Here is a 23,236-nt window from a genome sequence, read left to right as displayed (position 1 = left end):
AACTCCGTACGGATAGCACCCGTAGTCGGGATCAAACCCGGGTCTCCGGTGCTGCAAGTGCTGTAAGGCAGTAACTCGTCCGCTGCACCACTGTGCTGCCCTTGCTACTAAATAGTTCATTTAGTTAATACTAATGTCTCAAATTTAAAGACAGTTTGATGCATTTTAAAAGCAATATTTTTTCTCTATTAATATATTTTTTTAATTATTGAAATCCAGCAGTTTCTAAACATCTCTGATTATCAAACATATCGAAACATTGGAAAATGACAACAGGTGATATAAGCATAGAGTAATAAAGCATGAAAACTGGCCATTCAACCCAACTTGTCCATGACGACCAAGATGCATGATCTACTCTCGTCCCATCTGCCTGCATTTGTCCCATCTATATTTTAAAACTCTTGTTTGTTTGTTCATGAACTACAGCCAAAACTGTACACGATAGTGCAACAATTTTAGGTCCACCTTACTCACCAATGTCCCTTTGGTGCTAATGGAAGAGGTTTCATTGAAATCGGTGTTATATTTTTGAACTTATTCACATTTTAAAGTTTAAATCTATCTCCTAGCGAATGAGGGGGGGGGGGGTGGGGGAGGAGGGGGGGAGGGACGGGGGAGAAGGGAGGGGGAGGGGGGAGGGAGGGGAGGGGGAGAGGAGAGGGTGCTGCACCAATGCAGGAGAGGTTTGGGCCCAACAGGTCCACTTGGTCGAGTATCCCTCTAAATATTTTCTATTCATGTATCTGTTCAAATCTCTCTTAAATGTTATAGAACCTGCCTCAACCACCTCCTCTGGCAGCTTGTTCCACATACTCATCACCATCTGTATGGAAAAAGTTGCCCCTCAGGTTCCAATTAAAACTTTCCCCTCTCACCTTAAACGATGTCCACAGATCCTCAAACCCTAGCAGCATCTTTGCAACTCTTCTCTATGCTCCTTCCAGCTTAGTAACGTCTTGTACGACTGTAACATTACATCCCAAATTCTATACTCAGTATGCTGACTGATGAAGGGCAATGTGCCAGATATCTTCTTGACCACCCGATCTACCTGTGATTCCACTTTGAAGGAACAATGTACCTGTCCTCCAGACCATTCTGTTCAATAACACTCTCCAGAATCCTTCCATTCACTGTGAAGGTCCTATCATGCTTTGACTTCTCATAATGCAATACCCCCCACTTAGACACAAAAAGCTGGAGTAACTCAGCGGGACAGGCAGCATCTGTGGAGAGAGAAAATGGGTGAAGTTTGGGGTCGAGACCCTTCTTCAGACTGGGCTTTTGAGACATGATCTCCCACATATAATCCCATGCTGACTGTCCCTTAATCAATACCTGTTTGTCCAAATGCACATATATCTTGTCCCTCACAATAATCTCCAGTAACTTGCCTACCACAGATGTTGTGCACACTGGTCTACATTTCCCTTTGGCTTTCCTTTGGAGCCCATCTTAAATAGAGACACAAGATTAAGCACCCACCAGTATTCTAGAGGCACCAAGATTAGGCACCTCACCCACATCTAATGATGGTTCGGAAATCACAGCCGTGGCGCCTGCAATTTTGTTCTGTAGCTTCCCGCAGTGTCCTCGGATATAGCTGACCAGGCATGGGAGATTTGTCTACCTTCATTATCCTTGGGACGTTCAGCACCTCGACTGTAATACTGACTGTCCTCAAGATGCTTCCATTAATTTTCCCAATATCCCCAGCCTATCCTTCTCCACAGTAAAAACAGATGAGAAATATTCATTACGAACATTGCCCATCTCATGCAGCTCCACACAGAGATGAATGCTTTGGTTTCTGAGGGGCCCTATTCTCTCTCTCGTCACCCTCTTTCCCTTAATTTATAATCTCTTTGTATTTCCCTTGATATTATCTGCCAAAGCTACCTCCTACTCTCTTTTTGCCCTCCTGATTTTTTTCTTCAGTATCTCCTCAGTTCTCGAAACTCCTCCACTTGATCCCAGCTGCTTATACCTCTCCCTTGCCTCCTTCTTTTACCTGACTAGAGCCTCAACTTCTCAAGAGCAGTCAGTGGGTATCAGGGTGGTTGGTGCTGGATCAGGGTCTCAGATTGTTCAATCTCAGATTGCTCTCCACAGACTGTTCCACTTCAAGAATATTGGGAGATGTATGGCCCCATAAGATAAATGCAACAAATGCAAGGGACAAGGGCCATTGTTGTCTTAAGTTCTTCCCCAATCCCCAGCCCTTATAAGGCCATGAAATCATAAATGATAGGAGCAGAATTAGGCCATTCAGCCCATCAAGTCTACCCCGCCATTCAATCATGGCTGATCTACCTCTCCCTCCTCACCCCATTCTCCTGCCTTCTCCCCATAACCCCTGACACCCGTACTAATCAAGAATCTATCTATTTCTGCCTTAATAATATCCATTGGCTCTGCTCCCACAGCCTTCTGTGGTAAAGAATTCCACAGATTCACCACCCTGACAAAATAAATTTTTCCTCATCTCATTCCTAAAGGGACGTCCTTTAATTCTGAGGCTATGACTCCTAGACTCTCCCACTAGTGGAAACATCCTCTCCACATCTACTCATTCCAAGCCTTTCACTATTCGATAAGTTTAATTGACGTCCTCCCTCACCCTTCTAAACTCCAGCAAGTACAGGCCCAGTGGCGTCAACAGCTCATCATTTGTTAACCCACTCATTCATGGATAAACACTTTATATTCCCTTATAAACATCTCGAGCTTTATCTGAATGATCCTGGGTAGTTCCATGGTCTTCCAATGATTCCTTGTCAAAAGCTGATGTCATTCTCTAACTTCAAGTAACCCCTGCATTCCGTCTCTCTCCATCCCCCCCCCCACCCAAGTCACACCAGGTTCCCGTTCTCAAATAGCAAACAGCTAACAATGGCCTGTTTCCTTTATCATCGTTACTTTTTTTACATACCTTTTATTTATTTGTTCTATATTTCTCTACATCACTGTCTATATCTCACGTTTCCCTTTCCCTTGACTAGTCTGAAGAAGGGTTTCGACCTGAAACATCATCCATTCCTTCTCTCCAGCTTTTTGTGTCTATCATGCTTTAGAGACTCCTTTTTCCCAGTAAATTGGCTAATAATCAATAATAATAATGTGGCGTGGCTACTTTAAATGAACCAGTTTTTCCCATAACTTGAACAGCAGTCAGAAAACTTAAAATCCATGCAACAACTTTTAGAAATGCTTTTAAGTTCTCTCATTGCTGTAAGTCTGAGTGTTTTATTTTTGAAACAATTCATTCATATAGGCATTGTCATTTTAATCTCAACAAAGTGACACAGAGTCATATAGTCACAGAGTGATACAGTGTGGAATCAGGCTCATCGGCACAACTTGCCCACATCGGCCAACATGTCCCAGCTACACTAATCCCACCTGCCTGTGTTTGGCCCATATCCCTCCAAACGTGTCCTATCCATGTAAGACATTCAGATTTTTAGTTTTTTACTAGACCAAGTGGACCCGTTGGGGACAAACTTCTCCTGCATTGGTGCAGCACCCTCTCCTCCCCCTCTCCACTCTCCCCCTCTCCTCTCCACTCTCCCCCTCTCCTCTCCCCCCACTCATCCCTTCCCCTCTACCCCCACTCCCTCCTCCCCTCCATTCCCTCCCCCTCCCCCGAACATTCCCCACCCTCCCCCACCACTCCTCCCTTCTCCCGCTCCCCTCTCTCCCTCCTCCCTCCCCCCCACTCCCCCCTCCCTCCCTCTTCCCTCCTCCCCTCCCCTCTCCTCCCCACTCTCACCCTCCACCCAACCCCCCTGCCCCACTTCCCCTCCCCTTCCCTTCCCCTCCATCCCCCTCAACCCCCCTTATCCTCCCTCCACCCACCTCCCTCCCTCCCTCCCCCCCCCCCTCCCTAGGAGATAGATTCAAACTTTAAAATGTGAATAACTTTAAAAATACAACACTGATTTCAATGAAACTTCATCCATTAGCACCAAAGAGACTGTGGTGAACAAGGTGGGCCTAAAATTGTTGTGCTATCTTGTACCGTTTTGGCTGTAGTTCAGGAACAAACAAACAAACAAGAGTTTTAGTATATAGATTCTACTGTTGATAAGTAAATACAAGTCATAAATTAATATAATAAATACGATGACTAATTTATGCATCTGCCATCCACAAACAGGACACGGGAAGGAAATCTGGTTACTTCTGCTGTGCTTCACTTTGAATACGATGCAATGCTGAGAGTAATTAATTTTCTAAATAATGAATTGCATTCTGCAATTCTGAGTGCTTTCAATGATGTCACACGTGTCCGACGTGCCGTGATCCCTCAAGTTGTCCTTGGATATTTAAATAGCACTGATATTCAAGATATAACTACATGTAAGTACAAGATTACAATGTTTATTGAGTGATGTGCTACTATGATGGCACAGTGATATAATAATCTGGAAGCAGAGTTTAATTCTCACCATGGTAGTGGTGAAACTTAAATACAATTTATCTGGAATCTGGGAAAAGAACAATCGGTCTTGGTAACGATGACCATGAAATTTACCAAATTGCTGTAAAAATCGATCTGGTGCATGAATGTCCGTCGGGGAAGATGCCTGTCCCATCATTCCTACCTGTGTGGCCTGCAAGTGGTTCCCAGAATGCTGTCCGAATTAGCGGGAATCACCAATAGGGAGAGGCTGATCAAAGTCCGATCGTTTTCTCTGAAACGGTGGATGTTGAGAGGAGACCCTATAGAATATATATATCCAAGGTGACAATAAACTTACCTTGAAACCTTGAATTGTGTGAGACATGGATAGTTTGGACAGTCAGAACCTCTCCCCCATCCACCCCCACCCCCCACCTCCCCACTCTCCCGAGTAGAGATAGATGTTAACACTAGAAACCATGGCTTTAAGGTAAAAGAGGACAAATCTAAAGGAAATGTGCGGGTCGTTTTTTTTACAGTGGGTGGTGAGTGCCTGGGAGCAGATAGCATCCCCATTTTGTACTGAAGGCCATAACTAGCTGGGCCTCTACATAAGGAGATTAATACAATCAAGACACTGGATCAACTCAATAGTGTAGAAATTGCCCAGGTACATCGTATTCACAAAATTCAGGACAAATCCAGTTTGGTAAATTACTGTCCAGTCAATGGGGTCGAAGGTGTCATCGACAATGCTGTCAAGCAGTCAGTCTCACTGGTGTCCAGTTTGGATTTTGCCTGCAAATCTTATCACAGCCTTGGTTCAAACATTGACAAAAGAGCTGAAATCCAGATTGCCCTGTATTATTAAGGCATCTGACATCACAGGTAAAATATTAAAGTGTTTGGAGTCATAACTAATGTAAAGAATTATGATTGTGAATGTCAAACAACAATCATGTCAGCCTAGGTTATCACTGCTCAAGATCCTCAGGGTAAAGTCCTATCTTGGACCATTTTCACAAAAGTGCCAGGTAAAGGCCTTTAATAAAAGACGTCCCCTTTAAGTTCCTTTATCAAGTAACCTATCATAAACATCCTGGGGGGTTCCCACTAACCAGACATGAAATTGGAGCAGCCACATTAATGCCATCATAGAATGGTTAGTCTGCAGTGAGTGACTCACCACTGACTGCCCAAGGGCTTTCCACCATCTACAGGGTGAAGTCAGGAATATAATGGGATTCTCAACAAAGGTCTGGATGATGCAGCTCCATGAATTCTCAAGAAGCTCTGCACCATTTGAAAGGAAGCAGCCCCTTTGATGGGCACCCCTTCCCCCATTCATTTTGACTCACAGTGATTGCAGTGTGTGCCATCTACAAAATATACTGCAGTTACTCTAGGGCAATTCTGACAGCGCTTACCAAAAACGTGACCCCCTGCTGCATTAGAGGAAAATAGGGAACAAGCGCCTGGGAATACCACCTCAGGATATTCCAATCAGTATTATGAAACAATATTATACCACCTCAGGGTGGTATAATATTGTGTCTTAATATTATATGATTATATTAATATTGTGTTATAATACTGTGCATTGGAAATATATAATTGGTTCATCATCATCATAGGGTCTAAATCCTGGAACTCCTTACCCAACACTTGGGCAGTGATGAGTTGGAAGGAACTGCAGATGCTGGTTTACACCGAAGATAGACACAAAATGCTGGAGTAACTCAGAGGGGCAGGCAGCATCTCTGGAGAGAAGGAATGGGTGACATTTCGGGTCGAGACCATTCTTCAGACTGCTTTCAGATTCCAGTGAATAAGGGCATCGACCTGAAACATCACCCATTCCTTCGGCCCAGAGATGATGCCGTTACTCCAACATTTTGTGTCTAACTTGGGCAGTGATAGTATTTTCACCAGAAATTCTACAGAGGTTCAAGTAGGTATCTCACCGCCACATTCTTAAGCAAGGGTAGGGACGGGGAATTGATGTCACCCATGTTAACAATGTCCATGTCCGGGTAAAATGGATAAAAATGATTTTTGTCTGATTTATTAATGTGGTCTTTGCTGTCCACTTATCCCCAGGCAAACATCAAATAGGCCATTGTCAAAGAAAAAAAATCAGTAATTATGTAATCTTGTAAAAAAATCTAAATTAGATTCAAATAGTTAGAATTGCTTTATACTTCACCAAATGTGTGCATGAAGTTAGTTTTAAGTAAACAACCGACATGCCAGAGGGAGAACAACTCAGAATCGTAATAAAGATTCTCAAGGTGACATTCTTATCGATTTTCCTTTGATTTCAGCTGTAAAAAGTTTGGAAATACCCAACCTTGCAGTTACTTTTCAAAGCACTTATGATAAATGTTTCCCTTTCCTAAATATTATTGATAATAAATCCATTATTTCCCAATTATCTGAATTGACACACAGCCTTAAATTACAGAACATTTTATTTTTTATTACAGTGTCGAACGAACAGTTATTGGATTTCTTTAGCTGCAACAACTCCATATTTGCTGGTTATGTGGTTCAGTGGGATGAGCAAAATGGAGTCGTTTGCCGATCACCCTGTGACATGAATTACTGTTTGAATCAAGCAGAGTGCCAGCATCTGCTAACTGGACCTTCGTGCAGGTATAAAGACATATATTTTTTAACATTTTGTTGCTTGAAAATGCAAGGAAATTAAATTTAAGTGCAGGCATTTTGTCACTGTTATAAGCTAATCTTATTAATAACTTACGTACCTTTTCAAAAGCTTTTCTCTGTCATATAATGAAAAAAGTCATTGTATTATGCCACTAAAGGTTTCCAGAAATAATTCTAGTAACTGAGCCAGGTGCTGCATTTCTCAATGTTATACCATATAACATACAATAACATGGTGGCGCAGCAATAGAGTTGCTGCCTTACAGCACTTGCAGCGCCGGAGACCCGGGTTCAATCCCGGCTATGGGTGCTGTCTGTACGTTCTCCCCGTGACCTGCGTGGGGTTTCTCCGAGATCTTCGGTTTCCTCCCGCACTCCAAAGATGTACAGGTATGTAGGTTAATTGGCTCGGTAAATGTAAAAATTGTCCCTAGTGTGTGTAGGATGCAGGGATTGCTGGTCGGCGCAGACTCGGTGGGCCGAAGGGCCTGTTTCCGCGCTGTATCTCTAAAACTAAAACTAAATAAAGTAGCTATGACACCTGGCTTTTGACCCCGTCCCCCACCACCAGCACCATCCTATTGGAATTTGGACCAGCCCCTGAGGTATTGCACTGATATTTCTTTCAATTATTAATTGCAACTCAATTGAAGCTGATTTCTCGCACTATTGGAACAACAAAGTCTAGAAATCTTGCTCATCCTCGGCCTCCCTAACCACAATTCTCTGCAACTACTACCTTGTTAGGGTCACGGAGAATTGTCAGGCATATTATTCCCTGACTGCCACTTACCTGTTCATGTTCAACAAACCGCAGAAGTGTAAACTGTAATTGAATTCAATGTGTGCAGGTGATGATGATGTTTTTACGGTGCTACCTCAAAGTTTACATGGACTTTGGCAAGGCCTTTGTCCAGCTACCATGTGGCAGACTGGTCTCAAAGGTTAGATTACATGGGATCCAGGCTAAGCTATCCAATTTGATACAGAATTGGCTTGCGGATAGGGTGGTGATTCGGCATTGTTGTTCAGACTGGACACGTAACAAGCTGTGTGTGACAGGGAATGGTGCGAGGACCACTTTTGGTCAATATTTATATGAACAATTTGGATATTCATTTATGTGGCATGGTTAATAGGTTTGCGGATCACACTAGAATTGGTGGTATAGTGGAGGTTTCCCCAAGATAAACTGGGCCAATAGTCTGAAGAGAATCCAAAAATATGTTATTGAAAATCTAAAGAGATTTTAAGAAATACACTGGGGAAAGAGTAACTAGAAAGAGAACAGAGTCTCTCAGAAATCAAAGTGGTCATCTCTGTGTAGAGCTGCAGGAGATGGGCAAGGTCCTCAATGATCCTTCATGAGTATTTCTCCAGTTTTTACTGTGGAGAAAAACATGAAAGCTAGGGAACTTCAGACAGTTAAGATAGATACAAAATGCTGGAGCAACTCAGCGGGACAGGCATCATCTCTCTGGAGAAGGAATGAGTGACATTTCGGGTCGAAACCCTTCTTCAGACTCAAAATGTCACGCATTCCTTCTCTCCAGAGATGCTGCCTGTCCCACTGAGTTACTCCAGCATTTTGTGTCTATCTTTGGTGTAGACCAGCATCTGCAGTTCCTTGTGTAGGAATGCTGGTTTAAACTGAAGACACTAAAAGGAGTAACTCAGCAAATGACACCCATTCCTTCTCTCCAGAGATGCCTGCCTGTCCCGCTGAGTTACTCCAGCTTTTTGTGTCTATCTGCAGTTCCTTACTACACATTGAGACAGTTAATGCAATTGTCTTCAGGATATTAAGGACGATGGTGCTGGATGGCCCAGAGCGTTTGAAGGTCAATAAATCTCCTGGGTCTTATTAGACATCAGGGAAGCTACAAATTTTTTTGGTGAAAATCCTAATTGAGATATATGAATCATCGTTTGACACGGGTGAGGTAATGGAAGACAGGAGGTGGCTAATGCTGTCCCTCTATTTAAAAAGGATTGCAAGTAATAGGGCCTGTAAACGATAGACAAGTGAGCCTCATATCTGTGGTAGGTAGTTTACTGGAGAGAATTGTGAAGCATATGATATATATGCAGTTGGATGGACAGGGGCCGATTAGGGATGGTTTTGACAGCGGGAGATCACGTTTTACAATATTGATTGATATTTTTGAAGAAGTAAACAAAAAGTCTGACAAGGCAAGGCCGTAGATATTGTCTGCATGGACTTCAACAAGGCCTTTGATAAGGTTGCGCCTGGTTGTTTTGGCAAGTTAGATTGCACAGCATTCACGGAGAACTCGCTGCCTGAACACAGAATTGGTTTCATGGAAGGAACCAGAGGGTGGCGGTGGAAGGTTATGTTTTAGACTGGAAACTTGTGACTAGTGGTGTGCCTCAGAGATCAGTGCTGGGTCCATTAATGTTTGTGGTTTATATTAATGATTTGGATGAGAATGTACAAAGCATTATTAGTAGGTTTGCAGATGACACAAAAATAGATGATATCGTAGACAGTGAAGATGGTTATCAAAATTTACAGCAGGGTCTTGATCAGCTGTGGAATAGGGTTGATGAACGGTAAATGAAGTTTAATGCAGATACGTGCATGGTGTTGTATTTTGGGAAGTCAAACCAGGCCAGGATCTTCACAGTGAATATGTAGGGCCCTGGGGAGTGTTGGAGAGCAGAGGAATCTACAACAGGTAGGTAGTTCCTTGAATCACAGATTGATAGGATAGGAAAGAAGGATGTTGATCCATTGGCCTTCACCGTATAAAGTATAGAAGTCAGGACATCACGTTCGGGTATAAAGTATAGAAGTTGGGACATATGCTACAGTTGCACACGACGTTGGTGAGGCTGCATTTGGCGTATTGTGTTCAGTTTTGGTCATCCAGCTGTAGGAGGCTAAGGGGTGATCTTTATAGAGGTGGATAAAATCATGATGGGAATAGATGGGGTGAATGCAGTGAGTCTTTTACACAGTGCTGGGAACCAAGAACCAGAGGACATAGGTTTAAGGGACGAGGGGCAAGATTTAATGTGAACCCGAGAGGCAACTTTCGCACTCAGAAAATGCTGGGTATATGGAACAAGCTACCAGAAGGGGTAGCTAAGACAGGTACTATAACACCAATTAAAAGAAACTTGAAAAGCTACGTGAATAGCAAAGGTTTAGAGGGATAATGGGTCAAACACAGGCAAATGGGACCACAAAATGCTGGAGTAACTCAGCAGGTCAGGCAGCATCTCAGGAGAGAGGGAATGGGTGACGTTTCGGGTCGAGACCCTTCTTCAGACTGATGTCAGGAGGACGGGACAAAGAAAGGATATAGGTGGAGACAGGAAGACAGTGGGAGAACTGGGAAGGGGGAGGGGAAGAGAGGGACAGAGGAACTACCTAAAGTTGGAGAAGTCAATGTTCATACCGCAGGGCTGCAAGCTGCCCAGGCGAAATATGAGGTGCTGTTCCTCCAATTTCCAGTGGGCCTCACTATGGCACTGGAGGAGGCCCATGACAGAAAGGTCAGACTGGGAGTGGGAGGGGGAATTGAAGTGCCCAGCCACCGGGAGATCAGGTTGGTTAAGGCGGACTGAGCGAAGGTGTTGAGCGAAACGATCGCCGAGCCTGCGTTTGGTCTCGCCAATGTAGAGAAGTTAACATCTAGAGCAGCGGATACAATAGATGAGGTTGGAGGAGGTGCAGGTGAACCTCTGTCTCACCTGAAAAGACTGTTTAGGTCCTTGGATGGGGTCAAGGGGGGAGGTAAAGGGACAGGTGTTGCATCTCCTGCGGTTGCAGGGGAAAGTGGATGGGGAGGGGTGGTTTGGAAGGGATGAGTGAACCAGGGAGTTACGGAGGGAACGGTCTCTGCGGAACGCTGAAAGGGGTGGAGATGGGAAGATGTGGCCAGTAGTGGGGTTCAGTTGGAGGTGACGGAAATGTTGGAGGATGATTTGTTAGATACGCTGGCTGATGGGATGGAAGGTGAGGACAAGGGGTATCCTGTCCTTGTTATGAATGGGGGGAGGGGGAGCAAAAGCGGAGCTGCGGGATATAGAGGAGGCCCTAGTGAGAGCCTCATCTATAATGGGATCTCTTCAAGTGTTTTCTATTTTAAAACAAACCAGGACACGATTTACACAGTAAATGGAAGGGCCTAAGCAGTGCTGTAGAACAGGGAGACATAGAGGTGAAGATATATATTTCCATGAAATTGGCAACACAGTCAGACAGGGTGGTGACATTTTGCATATGTAGGAAAATAACTGTAAACGCTGGTTCATCCCCCAGGGCATTGAGTATGGGAGTTGGAACATTAGGGTCCAACTGTACAAGTTGCTGGTGAGGCTATACTTGGAGTATTGTGTGCAGTTCTGGACGACCTGCTCTAGGAAGGATGATATTAAAATGGAAATAGTGCAAAAATGATTTCTGATAATGTTACAATATTGTTGGGTCTGTAAGGTTTGAGTTATTAGGAAAGGTTGGATAGGCTGGGTCTTTTTTCACTGGAACAAAGAGGCAAGGGGTGCCTTTGCAGACGTTTATAAAATCATAAACAGCATCAATAAGGTGAATAGCCACTGTCTTTTCCTCCCGGGTAGGGCAGTGTGGAACTAGACGGCATGGGTTTAAGGTGAGAGTGGAAAGATTTAAAAGGAACATGAGGAACACACACAATGGAATGAGCTTCCGGAGGAAGTTGTCGAGGGGGTACAAATTAAACATTTACAAGACATTTGGTACATGGATAGGAAGGTTTAGAGGGATATGGGCTAGACACCAGCAAGTGAGACTTGGTCAGCATGGACAAGTTGTTTCCATGCCTTCTGACTCATCCCCATATTATGTCTCAGATCATCACTTCAACATTTCCAAACGGAAGTTTAAGATATATCAAATGCCACTGAAGATCAATGGGTTTGCCTCAGTTTTGCTTCTAAATCAGAATGTTAATTTTCAAATCAACTTTAAAAACTTCAGCAGTTCAGTGTTGCACAGGTCTTTAGGTTAAAGCATTGAAGTGATGCCCCTTCAGCTGGCATTGAAGATTCAAGGCATGACTTCAAGAGAAAGGTGGCGAGTTAAACTTGGTATCTTGGCCAATATTTACTTCTCAATCAACCTAATTAAACACGTTTATTTAGTCATTATTACATTGCTGTTGTGCATGAAACTGTGAGCAAATGGACTATACTTAAAGTACCTCTGCTTTCTGAAAAACTCTTAGGAACTCAAAAGTTATGATAAACATGCTAATCTTTTTACTTGATATCTTGCCAGTGCCTCATGCCGCTGTTTTTTGTTTTCCAGATGCGTTCCACACACAATATATTCCAGCTTCGGTGACCGCTGCGAACATTTATCGCTGAACCTCCGGGCATTTTTTGGCATTCTGTTTGGAGCTTTAGCATTCTTGTTGTTACTGATGTTAGCCATATTTTTTATTGTGTGGAAGTGCAAATCAAATAGACACAACAGATTCACAAATGACACAAGCAGGTATATTATTCTTTATATCGCTTCAAATTATAGCAGAATTATGTGGAAGATGCACCTTTGTTACTGTGTATCCAAGACTATGTTATTAATTTCCATGTTCATCACCAAGACCAGCATGTGTTGTAAACTAAAACTGCAGTCAATCAGAATTGTAATTACAACAGTTGATAATGAAAGAACAATTAACTGCAGGTTTTGATTTTGTTTATAAAAGAAAATACATTTCTTAAAGATTAGGTTTTGATTTATTATTGTCATGTGTACCGAATTACTGTGCTTGGCATGCTATCCAAACAGATGAGGTAATACAATCAAGAAAACACAAGTGCAATAGTCAGAGCATAGGGGAAGATACAGAATTGAGAATATAGTTCTCAGCATTGTAGTGCATCAGTTTTACAAACAAAGTCCGTAATCAGGTAGAGGTGAATTGGACAGTACCATAGTTTATGAAAGGACCGTTCAGAAGTCTGATAACAGTGGGGAAGAAGGTGTTCTTGAATCTGGTGGTGTGTGCTTTCAAGCCTCTATAAAAGAGAAAAAGGAGTGGAAGTGCGTGGAACAGCTGTTCAACACAAAGATGTGGGACTCGGGGCTCCATCCAGGCCAGCAACTTCTGTGCTGGCCATTGGTGAGGACGGGTAGCAGCTGCTCTGTCTTTTGAGTCCTAAAGTCACCATCTCCACCCTGTATTGGATCTGATAGAAGCTGCCGTCTCCTCCTCTTGTGTAGGAAGGAACTGCAGATGCTGGTATAAACGAACACCAGGTGGCGCCCGTAATGGCTGACTCGCCAACAGTCTGTCTCGTCCTTTCCCTTCTTTGTTGCTTTTTAGTATGTGTTAAATGTATATTTTAGTCTTCTTTAGCTTGTTTTATGTGGAGGGTTGGGGATTTAAAAAAAAATCTCTTACCTCGACGGAGACGCGATTTCTTGCCGTATCGTACCTCCGTCTGCACTGCGGCCTAACATTGTGGAGTTGGCGGCCACTGCTGGGGACCGACCGGAAGCTCCAAATGTGGGAGCCTGTGGATTTTAACATCATGGACCTCGCAGTCCCTGGTCAGAGACCGACTTCAGGAACTCCAAGCCACGGGAGCTTCGATCCCCCCATCGCGGGAGCCTCAGTCGCCCCGTCGCGGGAGCTTCGAATGCCCCATCGCAGGAGCTTCGATCCCCCCATCGCGGGAGCTTCGATCGCCCAGTCGCGGGAGCTTCGATCGCCCCGTCGCAGGAGCTTCGATTGTCCAGTCGCGGGAGCTTCGATTGTCCAGTCGCGGGAGCTTCGATCCCCCCGTCGCGGGAGCTTCGATCGCCCAGTCGCGGGAGCTTCGAACGCCCCATCGCAGGAGCTTCGACCGTCACGTCACGGGAGTTTCAGTCGCCGGCTGCGGGAGCTTCGATCGCCCAGTCGCGGGAGCTTCGATCACCCCGTCACAGGACCTTCGATCGCCCAGTCGCAGGAGCTTCGATCACCCCGTCGCAGGAGCTTCGATCGTCCCGTCGCAGGAGCTTCGATCGTCCCATCGCAGGAGCCTCGGTCGCCCCGTTGTGGGAGCCTCGGTCGCCCCGTCGCGGGAGCTTCGATCCTCTCATTGCGGGAGCTTTGATCGCCATGTCGCGGGAGCCTCGATCGTCCCGTCGCGGGAGCTTCGATCACCCCGACTGCGGATGGTTCGACTCACCCGACGGCGAGAGAATACAGAGGGAAGTTTAGACTTGATTGCCTTCCATCATAGTGAGGAATGTGGGGAATCCGCTGTGGTGGATGTTTATGTTAACTTTTATGCAGTTGCGTGTCTTGCAGTTGCGTGTCTGGCAGTATGGTAAATCGAATATCATTGTACCTTAATTGGTACCTGTGACTATAAAAGACCTTTGAACCCAAGATAGACACAAAAAGCTGAAGTAACTCAGTAGGACAGGCAGCATCTCTGGAGAGAAGGAATGGGTGACGTTTTGGGTCGAGAACTTTCTTCAGACTGGTTTGGGGTAAGGGAAACAAGAGATATAGATAGTGATGTGGAGAGATAAAGAACAATGAATGAAAGATATGCATAAAATTAACGATGATAAAGGAAACAGGCCATTGTTAGCTGTTTGTAGGGTGACAACGAGAAGCCAGTGCAACATGGGTGAGAGAGGGAATGCCGGGGCTACCTGAAGTGAGAGAAATCAAAATTCATACCACAGGGCTGTCAGCTGCCCAAGCAAAATATGTTTCCCTTATCCCTAACCAGTTTGTAGAAGGGTCTCGACCCGAAACATCACCCATTCCTTCTCTCCAGAGATGCTGCCTGGCGACACCACACCATTGCCCATCCTGACATGGAAATGTATTTCAGTTTCAACATCATTCCTGGATTTCATTCAATAGTGCTGAGGTGTACCTTCATGAAAAAATGTACAGCTTCTTAGCAGGCCAGCTCCCAGCAGTTTTGTAAGGAAATTGGCAATGAGCAGTATATACCAGACACAGAAAATGGTTTGGGGCAAGTTTACATCTGAATTTCATGTTATCTTATATTTAATCAATGTTCATGTAAGTGTGGTACATTCTGTCCACCCTCCATATTGCCTACATGGTTGTGACCTTGGACATTATCTGGTTACCCAAGTATTCCATATTTGACCCTCCCCGTAGACCTTTAAAAATCATTATCCAACTAGGCTTTCATCAACTAGAAATGTTTGATCCCAAAAGGGTTCAACACTTTCTGAAGAGACCCAGTTCTTCCTCTTGGGGCAGATAATGCAAAAAACCTGCCGTAGCTGTGGGCAGGCGTCTGACATTTGAATCATTAGGTCTGTTGACGGCTCAATTTTGTTTTGCAGTGTTGGAGATGAGAATCGGCAAATATTCTCTTGGCAAACTAATCCATGTAAGTATTTTAGTCACAATTTTATATGTTGATACACAGACCTCTCCAGACAGAGATTATTCTTTGATCTCATGTTAAATGTTGCCATTGGATAGTTATTGCACTGCTTTGAATCATTTTACATTTTGTCATGATGTAGATTTATGAGGGTTTAACTGAATAGTGGGGTTCATTTCAACTATTTAGCAAAGCAAAAGCACTTTTAGTTTAGTTTAGTTTAGAGGTACTGCACGGAAACAGGCCCTTCAGCCTCCCAAGTCTGCACCGACCAGTGATCCCTGCACTTTAACACTATCCTACACTAGCGTCCATTTTTACATTTATAACAAGCCAATGAAGATACAAACCTGTATGCCTTTGGAATGTGGGAGGAAAACGAAGTTCTTGGAGAAAACCCACGTAGGTTACTGGGAGAACGTACATACTCCATACAGACAAGCACCTGTAGTCGGGATTGAACCCGGGTGTCTGGCGCTGTAAGGCAGTAGCTATACTGCCACGCCACCGTGCTGCCCACTTGTTGTTACTGATTCTCATATTCTGTAGCACAGGAGCACCACCGCCTGGAAGTTGCCCTCCCATTTACACACTATCCTGACTTGGAAATATAGAAGCATAGAAACATAGAAAATAGGTGCAGGAGTAGGCCATTTGGCCCTTCAAGCCATTCAATATGATCATGGCTGATCATCCAAAATCAGTACCCCAAGATTTCCTACTGGAAGAAACAGCAAAATTAAACTACAACTTTTAATATATTCCATTATCAGATTAAAATAAGATATTCAAGAAGAGGGAGTTCTATCTGATAGATTTCACTTCATCAGCAACATGGAACCATTTAGCTTAAAAATGGCGAGAATAGTTAGAATTGCTCGAAACAGTTAGACAGGTACATGGATCGGACAGGTTTGGAGGGATATGGACCAAACTAGCAGGTGGGACTAGTGTAGCTGGGACATGTTGGCCGGTGTGGGTAAGTTGGGGCAAAGAGCCTGTTTCCATGCTGTATCACTCTCTCTAATAGTTCTGGTATCTAGCATTGCTACACCTGAAGTGGAGGTTAAAACACATGGTGATGACTTACTGTTTGCAAGGGGATCAAATGAAATAGACAAGCTGGGAAAATCAAAGCTCAGCAAACATCAGCAACCAACCTACCCTACAGTATTACACTCACTTATCTGCCTCTCTCTGAGGTGTGCAAACCACTAGTCGTCCAACTATTTACAGCTATATTGGCAATTGAAAATAGATGCTATTGGAAACGTTTACTCATGCTCTTTCAACTAAATGAAAAAACTAATGAAATGAAATGTATTTATTATTTCAGTTTCTAAAATGAAAGAAACACGCATCTTGCCTACTTTGGATGAAAAAAATCTGTCAGCGTTGGGCTGGAAACCACACCTTGAAAATGTCAGCACTGTGGCAGAGGTACAAAATAATAAAGAATTAGCCCATAGTTTGCATTATGATGTAAATATTGTTCTGCTTGCACTATAATAGAATATTTCTTAATAGTTGGGTTTTGGCAACATTATGGCAAAAGCATTAACCTCACAAACTGCAATTATTAATATTAATATTAATATTAATATTAAAGAGCACCTTCATCATGAGTACAGGCTTTTGTATTCCTTTTAGTTTAAACCAAAAGTATGATATTGACAACCTCCATGATTATTCTCAGTAGTTATCATCTTTATCCTTGTTTTAATTAGTTTAGACCAAGTCAATGGTTATTTTTATAGCAGAGATGGATAGATTCTTGATTAGTACAGGTGTCAGGAATTATGGTGAGAAGGCAGGAGAATGGGGTTAGGAGGGAGAGATAGATCATCCATGATTGAATGGCGGAGTAGATTAGATGGGCCAAATGGCCTAATTCTGCTCCTATCACTTATGACCTTTGTTTTCCAACTCCTAATTATTTTTCACTCAAAAAGACTTGCGCAGAACAGCTTAAGGAACATGTAGCTATAGTGAGCTATAGTTGCTCACAGAAAGTTAGCAGCCAAGTATTTCTGACATTTATTTCCTGACAACAAATGAAGCAGTGTTGAGAAGCATAATATTTGATTTTCATAATTATACAATAGTTACACATTAGATAGACACAAAATGCTGGAATAATTCAAAGGGACAGGCAGCATCTCTAGAGAGAAGGAATGGGAGACTTTTCGGGTCGAGGCCCTTCTTCAGACTGGGAGTCAGGGGGGAGGGAGACAAGAGATATGGGTGGGAAAGGTGTGAAAATGACAGATCAAAGCAGATGGTAGTCAAGGAAATGTAGAATTGGCTGAGGAGAAGGTGACAACAACGTGTACAAACAGTAAAATTAATCAGGACAGAAAAACAAATCAAACTAACGTGGGGAACCGACACAGAGAGAGGGGAAGCAAGGGTTACTTGAAGTTGGAGAAATCAATGTTCATACCGCTGGGTTGTAAGCTGTTCTCATACCTGGTAGTCACTCCATATAATACTTCAGCTGATGGTTCAGTGGAGAATTGCTGACCTGATGCAGGTGACTTCATTTCTGAAGTCTACTCATGAACATTGTAATGCAGACGTCAGGAACAGTCTAGAGTTTAGACTCTGGACACTGGGTTCAGCAACGAGTACACGCTATCGTTTTCTAAAGGACAGATGTATTTTGTATCTGATCCTTCAACTTTCCTACTGAGAGAGCTGTTTTTAATTATTTGTTTTATGTGGCATGCCTTCACAGCAGTGTTGTGGAATCCTTTAGCAAAGGCCTTATTGCCACTCAATCTCCCTGCTTCAAGAGATGATGGAATCAACCAGGGCTCACATTTCAGCTCAGTTTGGTATTTCAGAGCCACAAAACAATGAGGCTTCAGATGCAGTATATGGACACATCAGTGATAGAAATTCTCCTAATCTCTCACTGTGCTCCAGTAATTTGTGGAATCTGTTTAGCTACCCATTTTTCTGATTTACCATCTTTACATCCTGTAAAACTACAGCATCTTGATTAGATGTGCTCATAACATTTCCTTTCCAATGGAAGGGATACCAACATCTATTTTGCACAAGATATGGTGAATTAGCCAAACATTGTAGTCTATTTAAACTTAGAGATTTCAAATAATTGTTGTTTTTCACTGTATCTCTGACAGTATTACACCATTTAATTTGTCCATATTTGATGATGACTGCTGATTTATACAAGTCTAAAAATTATTAGTACAATAAAGCACAGAAAGTAGCCAGTTCAGTAGTTTTGGAATACCTCCATCATCCATTCTCAGCACTTTGAGCAATAAAACTATATATTTATTACTTCTGTTCAGAATATAGCTTCCTATTCAAATCAAAATCAGTTCTTAGATTTAGTTTCGTTCTTGTTTAGTTTAGAGATAGAGCGTGGAAGCAGGCCCTTTGGCCCACCAAGTCTGCACCGACCAGTGATCCCCGCACATTAACAGACTAGGGACAGTTTTTACATTCATACCAAGCCAATTAACCTACAAACCTGAAGGTCTTTGGAGTGTGGGAGGAAACCAAAGTTCTCGGAGCAAACCCACGCGGTCACGGGGAGAACATAGAAACATAGAAAATAGGTGCAGGAGTAGGCCATTCGACCCTTCGAGCCTGCACCGCCATTCAATATGATCATGGCTGATCATCCAACTCAGTATCCCGTACCTGCCTTCTCTCCATACCACCTGATCCCTTTAGCCACAAGGGCCACATCTAACTCCCTCTTAAATATAGCCAATGAACTGGCCTCAACTACCTTCTGTGGCAGAGAATTCCACAGATTCACCACTCTATGTGAAAAAAAACTTTCTCATCTCAGTCCTAAAAGACTTCCCCCTTATCCTTAAACTGTGACCCCTTGTTCTGGACTTTCCCAACATCGGGAACAATCTTCCTGCATCTAGCCTGTCCAACCCCTTAAGAATTTTGTAAGTTTCTATAAGATCCCCCCTCAATCTTCTAAATTCCAGCGAGTACAAGCCGAGTCTATCCAGTCTTTCTTCATATGAAAGTCCTGCCATCCCAGGAATCAATCTGGTGAACCTTCTCTGTTCTCCCTCTATGGCAAGAATGTCTTTCCTCAGATTAGGAGACCAAAACTGTACGCAATACTCCAGGTGTGGTCTCACCAATGCCCTGTACAACTGCAGCAGAACCTCCCTGCTCCTATACTCAAATTCCCTTGCTATGAATGCCAACATACCAATCGCTTTCTTCACTGCCTGTTGCACCTGCATGCCTACTTTCAATGACTGGTGTACCACAACACCCAGGTCTCATTGCATCTCCCCTTCCCCTAATCGGCCACCATTCAGGTAATAGTCTGCTTTCCTGTTCTTGCCACCAAAGTGGATAACCTCACATTTATCCACATTATACTGCATCTGCCATGCATTTGCCCACTCACCTAATGTATCCAAGTCATGTTGCAGCCTCCTAGCATCCTCCTCACAGCTAACACTGCCCCCCAGCTTCGTGTCATCCGCAAACTTGGAGATGTTGCATTCAATTCCCTCGTCCAAATCATTAATATATATTGTAAATAGCTGGGGTCCCAGCACGGAGCCTTGCGGTGCCCCACTAGTCACTGCCTGCCATGCTGAAAAGGACCTGTTTATTCCTACTCTTTGCTTCCTGTCTGCCAGCCAGTTCTCTATCCACATCAATACTGAACCCACAATACCATGTGCTTTAAGTTTGCATACTAATCTCTTATGTGGGACCTTGTCGAAAGCCTTCTGGAAGTCCAGATATAACACATCCACTGGTTCTCCCTTATCCACTCTACTAGTTACATCCTAGAAAAATTCTATAAGATTCGTCAGACATGATTTACCTTTCATAAATCCATGCTGACTTTGTCCAATGATTTCACCACTTTCCAAATGTGCTGCTATCCCATCTTTAATAACTGACTCTAGCATTTTCCCCACTACCTATGTTAGACTAACTGGCCTGTAATTCCCCGTTTTCTCTCTCCCTCCCTTTTTGAAAAGTGGGGTTATGTTAGCTACCCTCCAATCCTCAGGAACTACTCCAGAATCTAAAGAGTTTTGAAAAATTATCACTAATGCATCCACTATTTCTGGGGCTACCTCCTTAAACACTTTGGGATGCAGCCTATCTGGCCCTGGGGAATTATCGGTCTTTAATCCATTCAATTTACCTAACACCACTTCCCGACTAACCTGGATTTCACTCAGTTCCTCCATCTCATTTGACCCCCGGTCCCCTGCTCTATGAACGTACAAACTCCGTACAGGCAGCACCCATAATCGGGATCGAACCCGGGTCTCTGGCACTGTAAGCGTTGTAAGGCAGCAACCCTACTGTTGTGCCACTGTGTGCCCCTCTCATTTCCTCTCATGTTTAGTCATTCAAATAACATCTACCATACCCAGTAAAAATATTGTTATTTTTTTTAAAGGTTAAAATTGAAAGACCATCATTCAGCAGGAGCGGCAATGACTCCCAAATACCATAAATCCACCAACCTGCCTTTTGAGAACTTCGTTGAAGCTCTGTTCTGTACAACAAGTGACCCACAGGCGTGACCTTTCAATTCCACCGAGAAACCATCACAGGGATCTGAGTTCATCAGATACATGTACTTCAATACATTTTGAATTACCTATGCTTTAAATCAACATTATTTCCTTGTCTTGTTTTAAAATACGGACACCATGTTCAAATGAGTAATTACTATTTTTGTCATTTTTATGTTTTGAATCATATAAAGATTTGTTTTGTTCCTGCCTTCTATCCACATCTGCACCTTATTACTTATTTTCATGATCATTAATTACTTTGTAAAAGGTACAAATAAATGTTTTGGGGAAATAAATGGATACACTTCAATGCTGCACATTGCTCTGATAATGTAGTAAAATCCCTTAATATTTGTTTTAACTATTGAAATGTACAAATATAATTAAAAGTACATAATTGTATGTATTTTAGAGCACTTTAATATAAATTTTAAAAAATATATATATATAGATATATTTTATATGAATAACTGGATTTTTTTTGCATGGAATGTTACTCTCTTACAATCTGATTTTTGGGATAAAATGTAATTTGTATGTGAATATTATCATTATTTTTTGTGAAGGCTGACAGTTTGCACTAGAAATTCATATGCATTAAATACATGAATCAATTTAAAGAAAATATTTCAAAAATTATCTTCCAAATATTACATTTTGAAACATTTAAATAAAGAAAGCAACTGATTAAAATAGTGAACATTTTCTGTTCTGTTCTGAAGAATAATGGTATCTCTGACAGATAACATTAAGGTTAATCCCAAAAGATTTTACGTACATAGAGGGGAAAAGGGTGACCTGAAAGAAAATGGGACCGCTCAGAAATCAAAGTGGTCAAATCTGTGGAGCCACAAGAGATGGGTAAGACTCTTAATGAGAATTTCTCCTCGGGGGGGGGGGGGGGGGCGCGCGGAGCCACGGAGCGAGCTGATCTGTTGGAGTGGGTGAGTGCGGCTCTTAAAAAAGCCTGAAACCAATTTAAATTAATGCACCACAGGTTTGGGAGAGTTAAGGGGGATTGAGGGGGGAAATGGAGTGCATGAGCGGGGCTCTGAAAAAAATTCTAAACATAATTTCAATTAATGCAGGAGAGGTTTGGGGGAGTTTTAAGGGGGGGTTGAGGTTGGAATGGAGTGCCTGAGTGAGGGGGGTTGAGGTGGGAATGCAGTGGCTGAGTAAGGGGAGGGTGTTCGACCAATGCTGTCGAGATTTGGGGGGGTTTTAAAGGGGGCTCAGGGGGGATGAATTGGGTGAATGGAGGGTGGGGGAGGGGGTAAGGGGGCTGAGGGGGATGGAGTGGGTGAGGGGAGGATAAGGGGGGTTGAGGAGGGTTGTAGCAGGGGATGATAAGTGGGGTTTAGGGGGTGTGGATGGAGTGGGGCTCTTACAAAAACCTGAAACCAATTTAAGTTAATGTAGCACATGTTTGGGGGGGTTTTAAGGGGGTTGATGGGGGGAATGGAGTGCGTGAGCGGGGCTCTGAAAAAAATTCTAAACACAATTTCAATTAATGCAGGAGGTTTGGGGGAGTTTTAACGGGGGGTTGAGGTGGGAATGGAGTGCGCTCCCCAGTCCATCCCCCTCCTCACCCGCTCCATCCGCCCTCAGCACTGCCGTCAGTCGGGCGGGACCCCCCCCCCCCCCCTCACGGAGCGGGAGAGACGACGACACCTCCCGGCGGTCAGCGCCGCCCGATCTGAGGAATGGCAGGCGTGAGGCATGCCGGGACGGGCGGGAGGGGGGGCGCATTGTGAAACACAATTTCAATTAAAGGTCCTGGGGGAGGGGGAGAGCGCAACAGTTAAAGATCCAGGGAGGGTGGGGGAGAGCATCAGTTAAACGAACGGGTGGGGGCTCGGGGCTGCGCGGAGCGAGCTGATCGGTTAAAGACGTGCATTGTGACGTCACACGCTTGGGGTGGGAACGGAGCGCGTGAGTGAGGGGATGGGGTGGCTGACTGAGGGGATGTGGTGGCTGAGTGAGGGGATGGGGGTGGCTGAGTGAGGGGATGGGTGTTAATGCAGGAGGTTTGGGGGAGTTTTAACAGGGGGTTGAGGTGGGAATAGAGTGCGCTCCCCAGTCCATCCCCCCTCCTCTTCCTCCTCCTCCCCCCTTACCCGCTCCATCCGCCCTCAGCACTGCCGTCAGTCGGGCGGGTCCCCCCCCCCCCCACTCACGGAGCGGGAGAGACGACGACACCTCCCGGCGGTCAGCG

General features: G+C 43.9%; 1 protein-coding gene across 1 annotated transcript; it reads left to right on the top strand.

The window, feature by feature from the left end:
- Window positions 1–6,968: 6,968 nt before the first annotated feature.
- On the top strand, window positions 6,969–21,116 carry LOC144591619 (mucin-4-like). The gene is made up of 5 exons (XM_078395676.1): window positions 6,969–7,063; window positions 12,393–12,581; window positions 15,417–15,463; window positions 16,797–16,900; window positions 20,901–21,116. The coding sequence occupies exons 1-5, from the start codon at window positions 7,005–7,007 to the stop codon at window positions 20,955–20,957; spliced, it is 456 nt and encodes a 151-aa protein (XP_078251802.1). The 5' UTR covers window positions 6,969–7,004; the 3' UTR covers window positions 20,958–21,116.
- The last annotated feature ends 2,120 nt before the right edge of the window (window positions 21,117–23,236 follow it).

The sequence above is a fragment of the Rhinoraja longicauda genome, unplaced genomic scaffold, assembly GCF_053455715.1.
Source record: "Rhinoraja longicauda isolate Sanriku21f unplaced genomic scaffold, sRhiLon1.1 Scf001259, whole genome shotgun sequence".
Taxonomy (NCBI): domain Eukaryota; kingdom Metazoa; phylum Chordata; class Chondrichthyes; order Rajiformes; family Arhynchobatidae; genus Rhinoraja; species Rhinoraja longicauda.
The sequence above is the reverse complement of the archived record's forward strand: the minus strand, read 5'-3'. Positions and strand labels throughout refer to the sequence as shown.

Excerpts from the sequence above, each read along its gene's own strand:
- LOC144591619 (XM_078395676.1), top strand. The coding sequence starts at position 7,005 with ATGAATTACTGTTTGAATCAAGCAGAGTGCCAGCATCTGCTAACTGGA. Across the intron at positions 7,064-12,392 it reads CTAACTGGACCTTCGTGCAG|ATGCGTTCCACACACAATAT; the intron begins GTATAAAGACAT and ends TTTGTTTTCCAG. Across the intron at positions 16,901-20,900 it reads ATGTCAGCACTGTGGCAGAG|GTTAAAATTGAAAGACCATC; the intron begins GTACAAAATAAT and ends TTTTTTTTAAAG.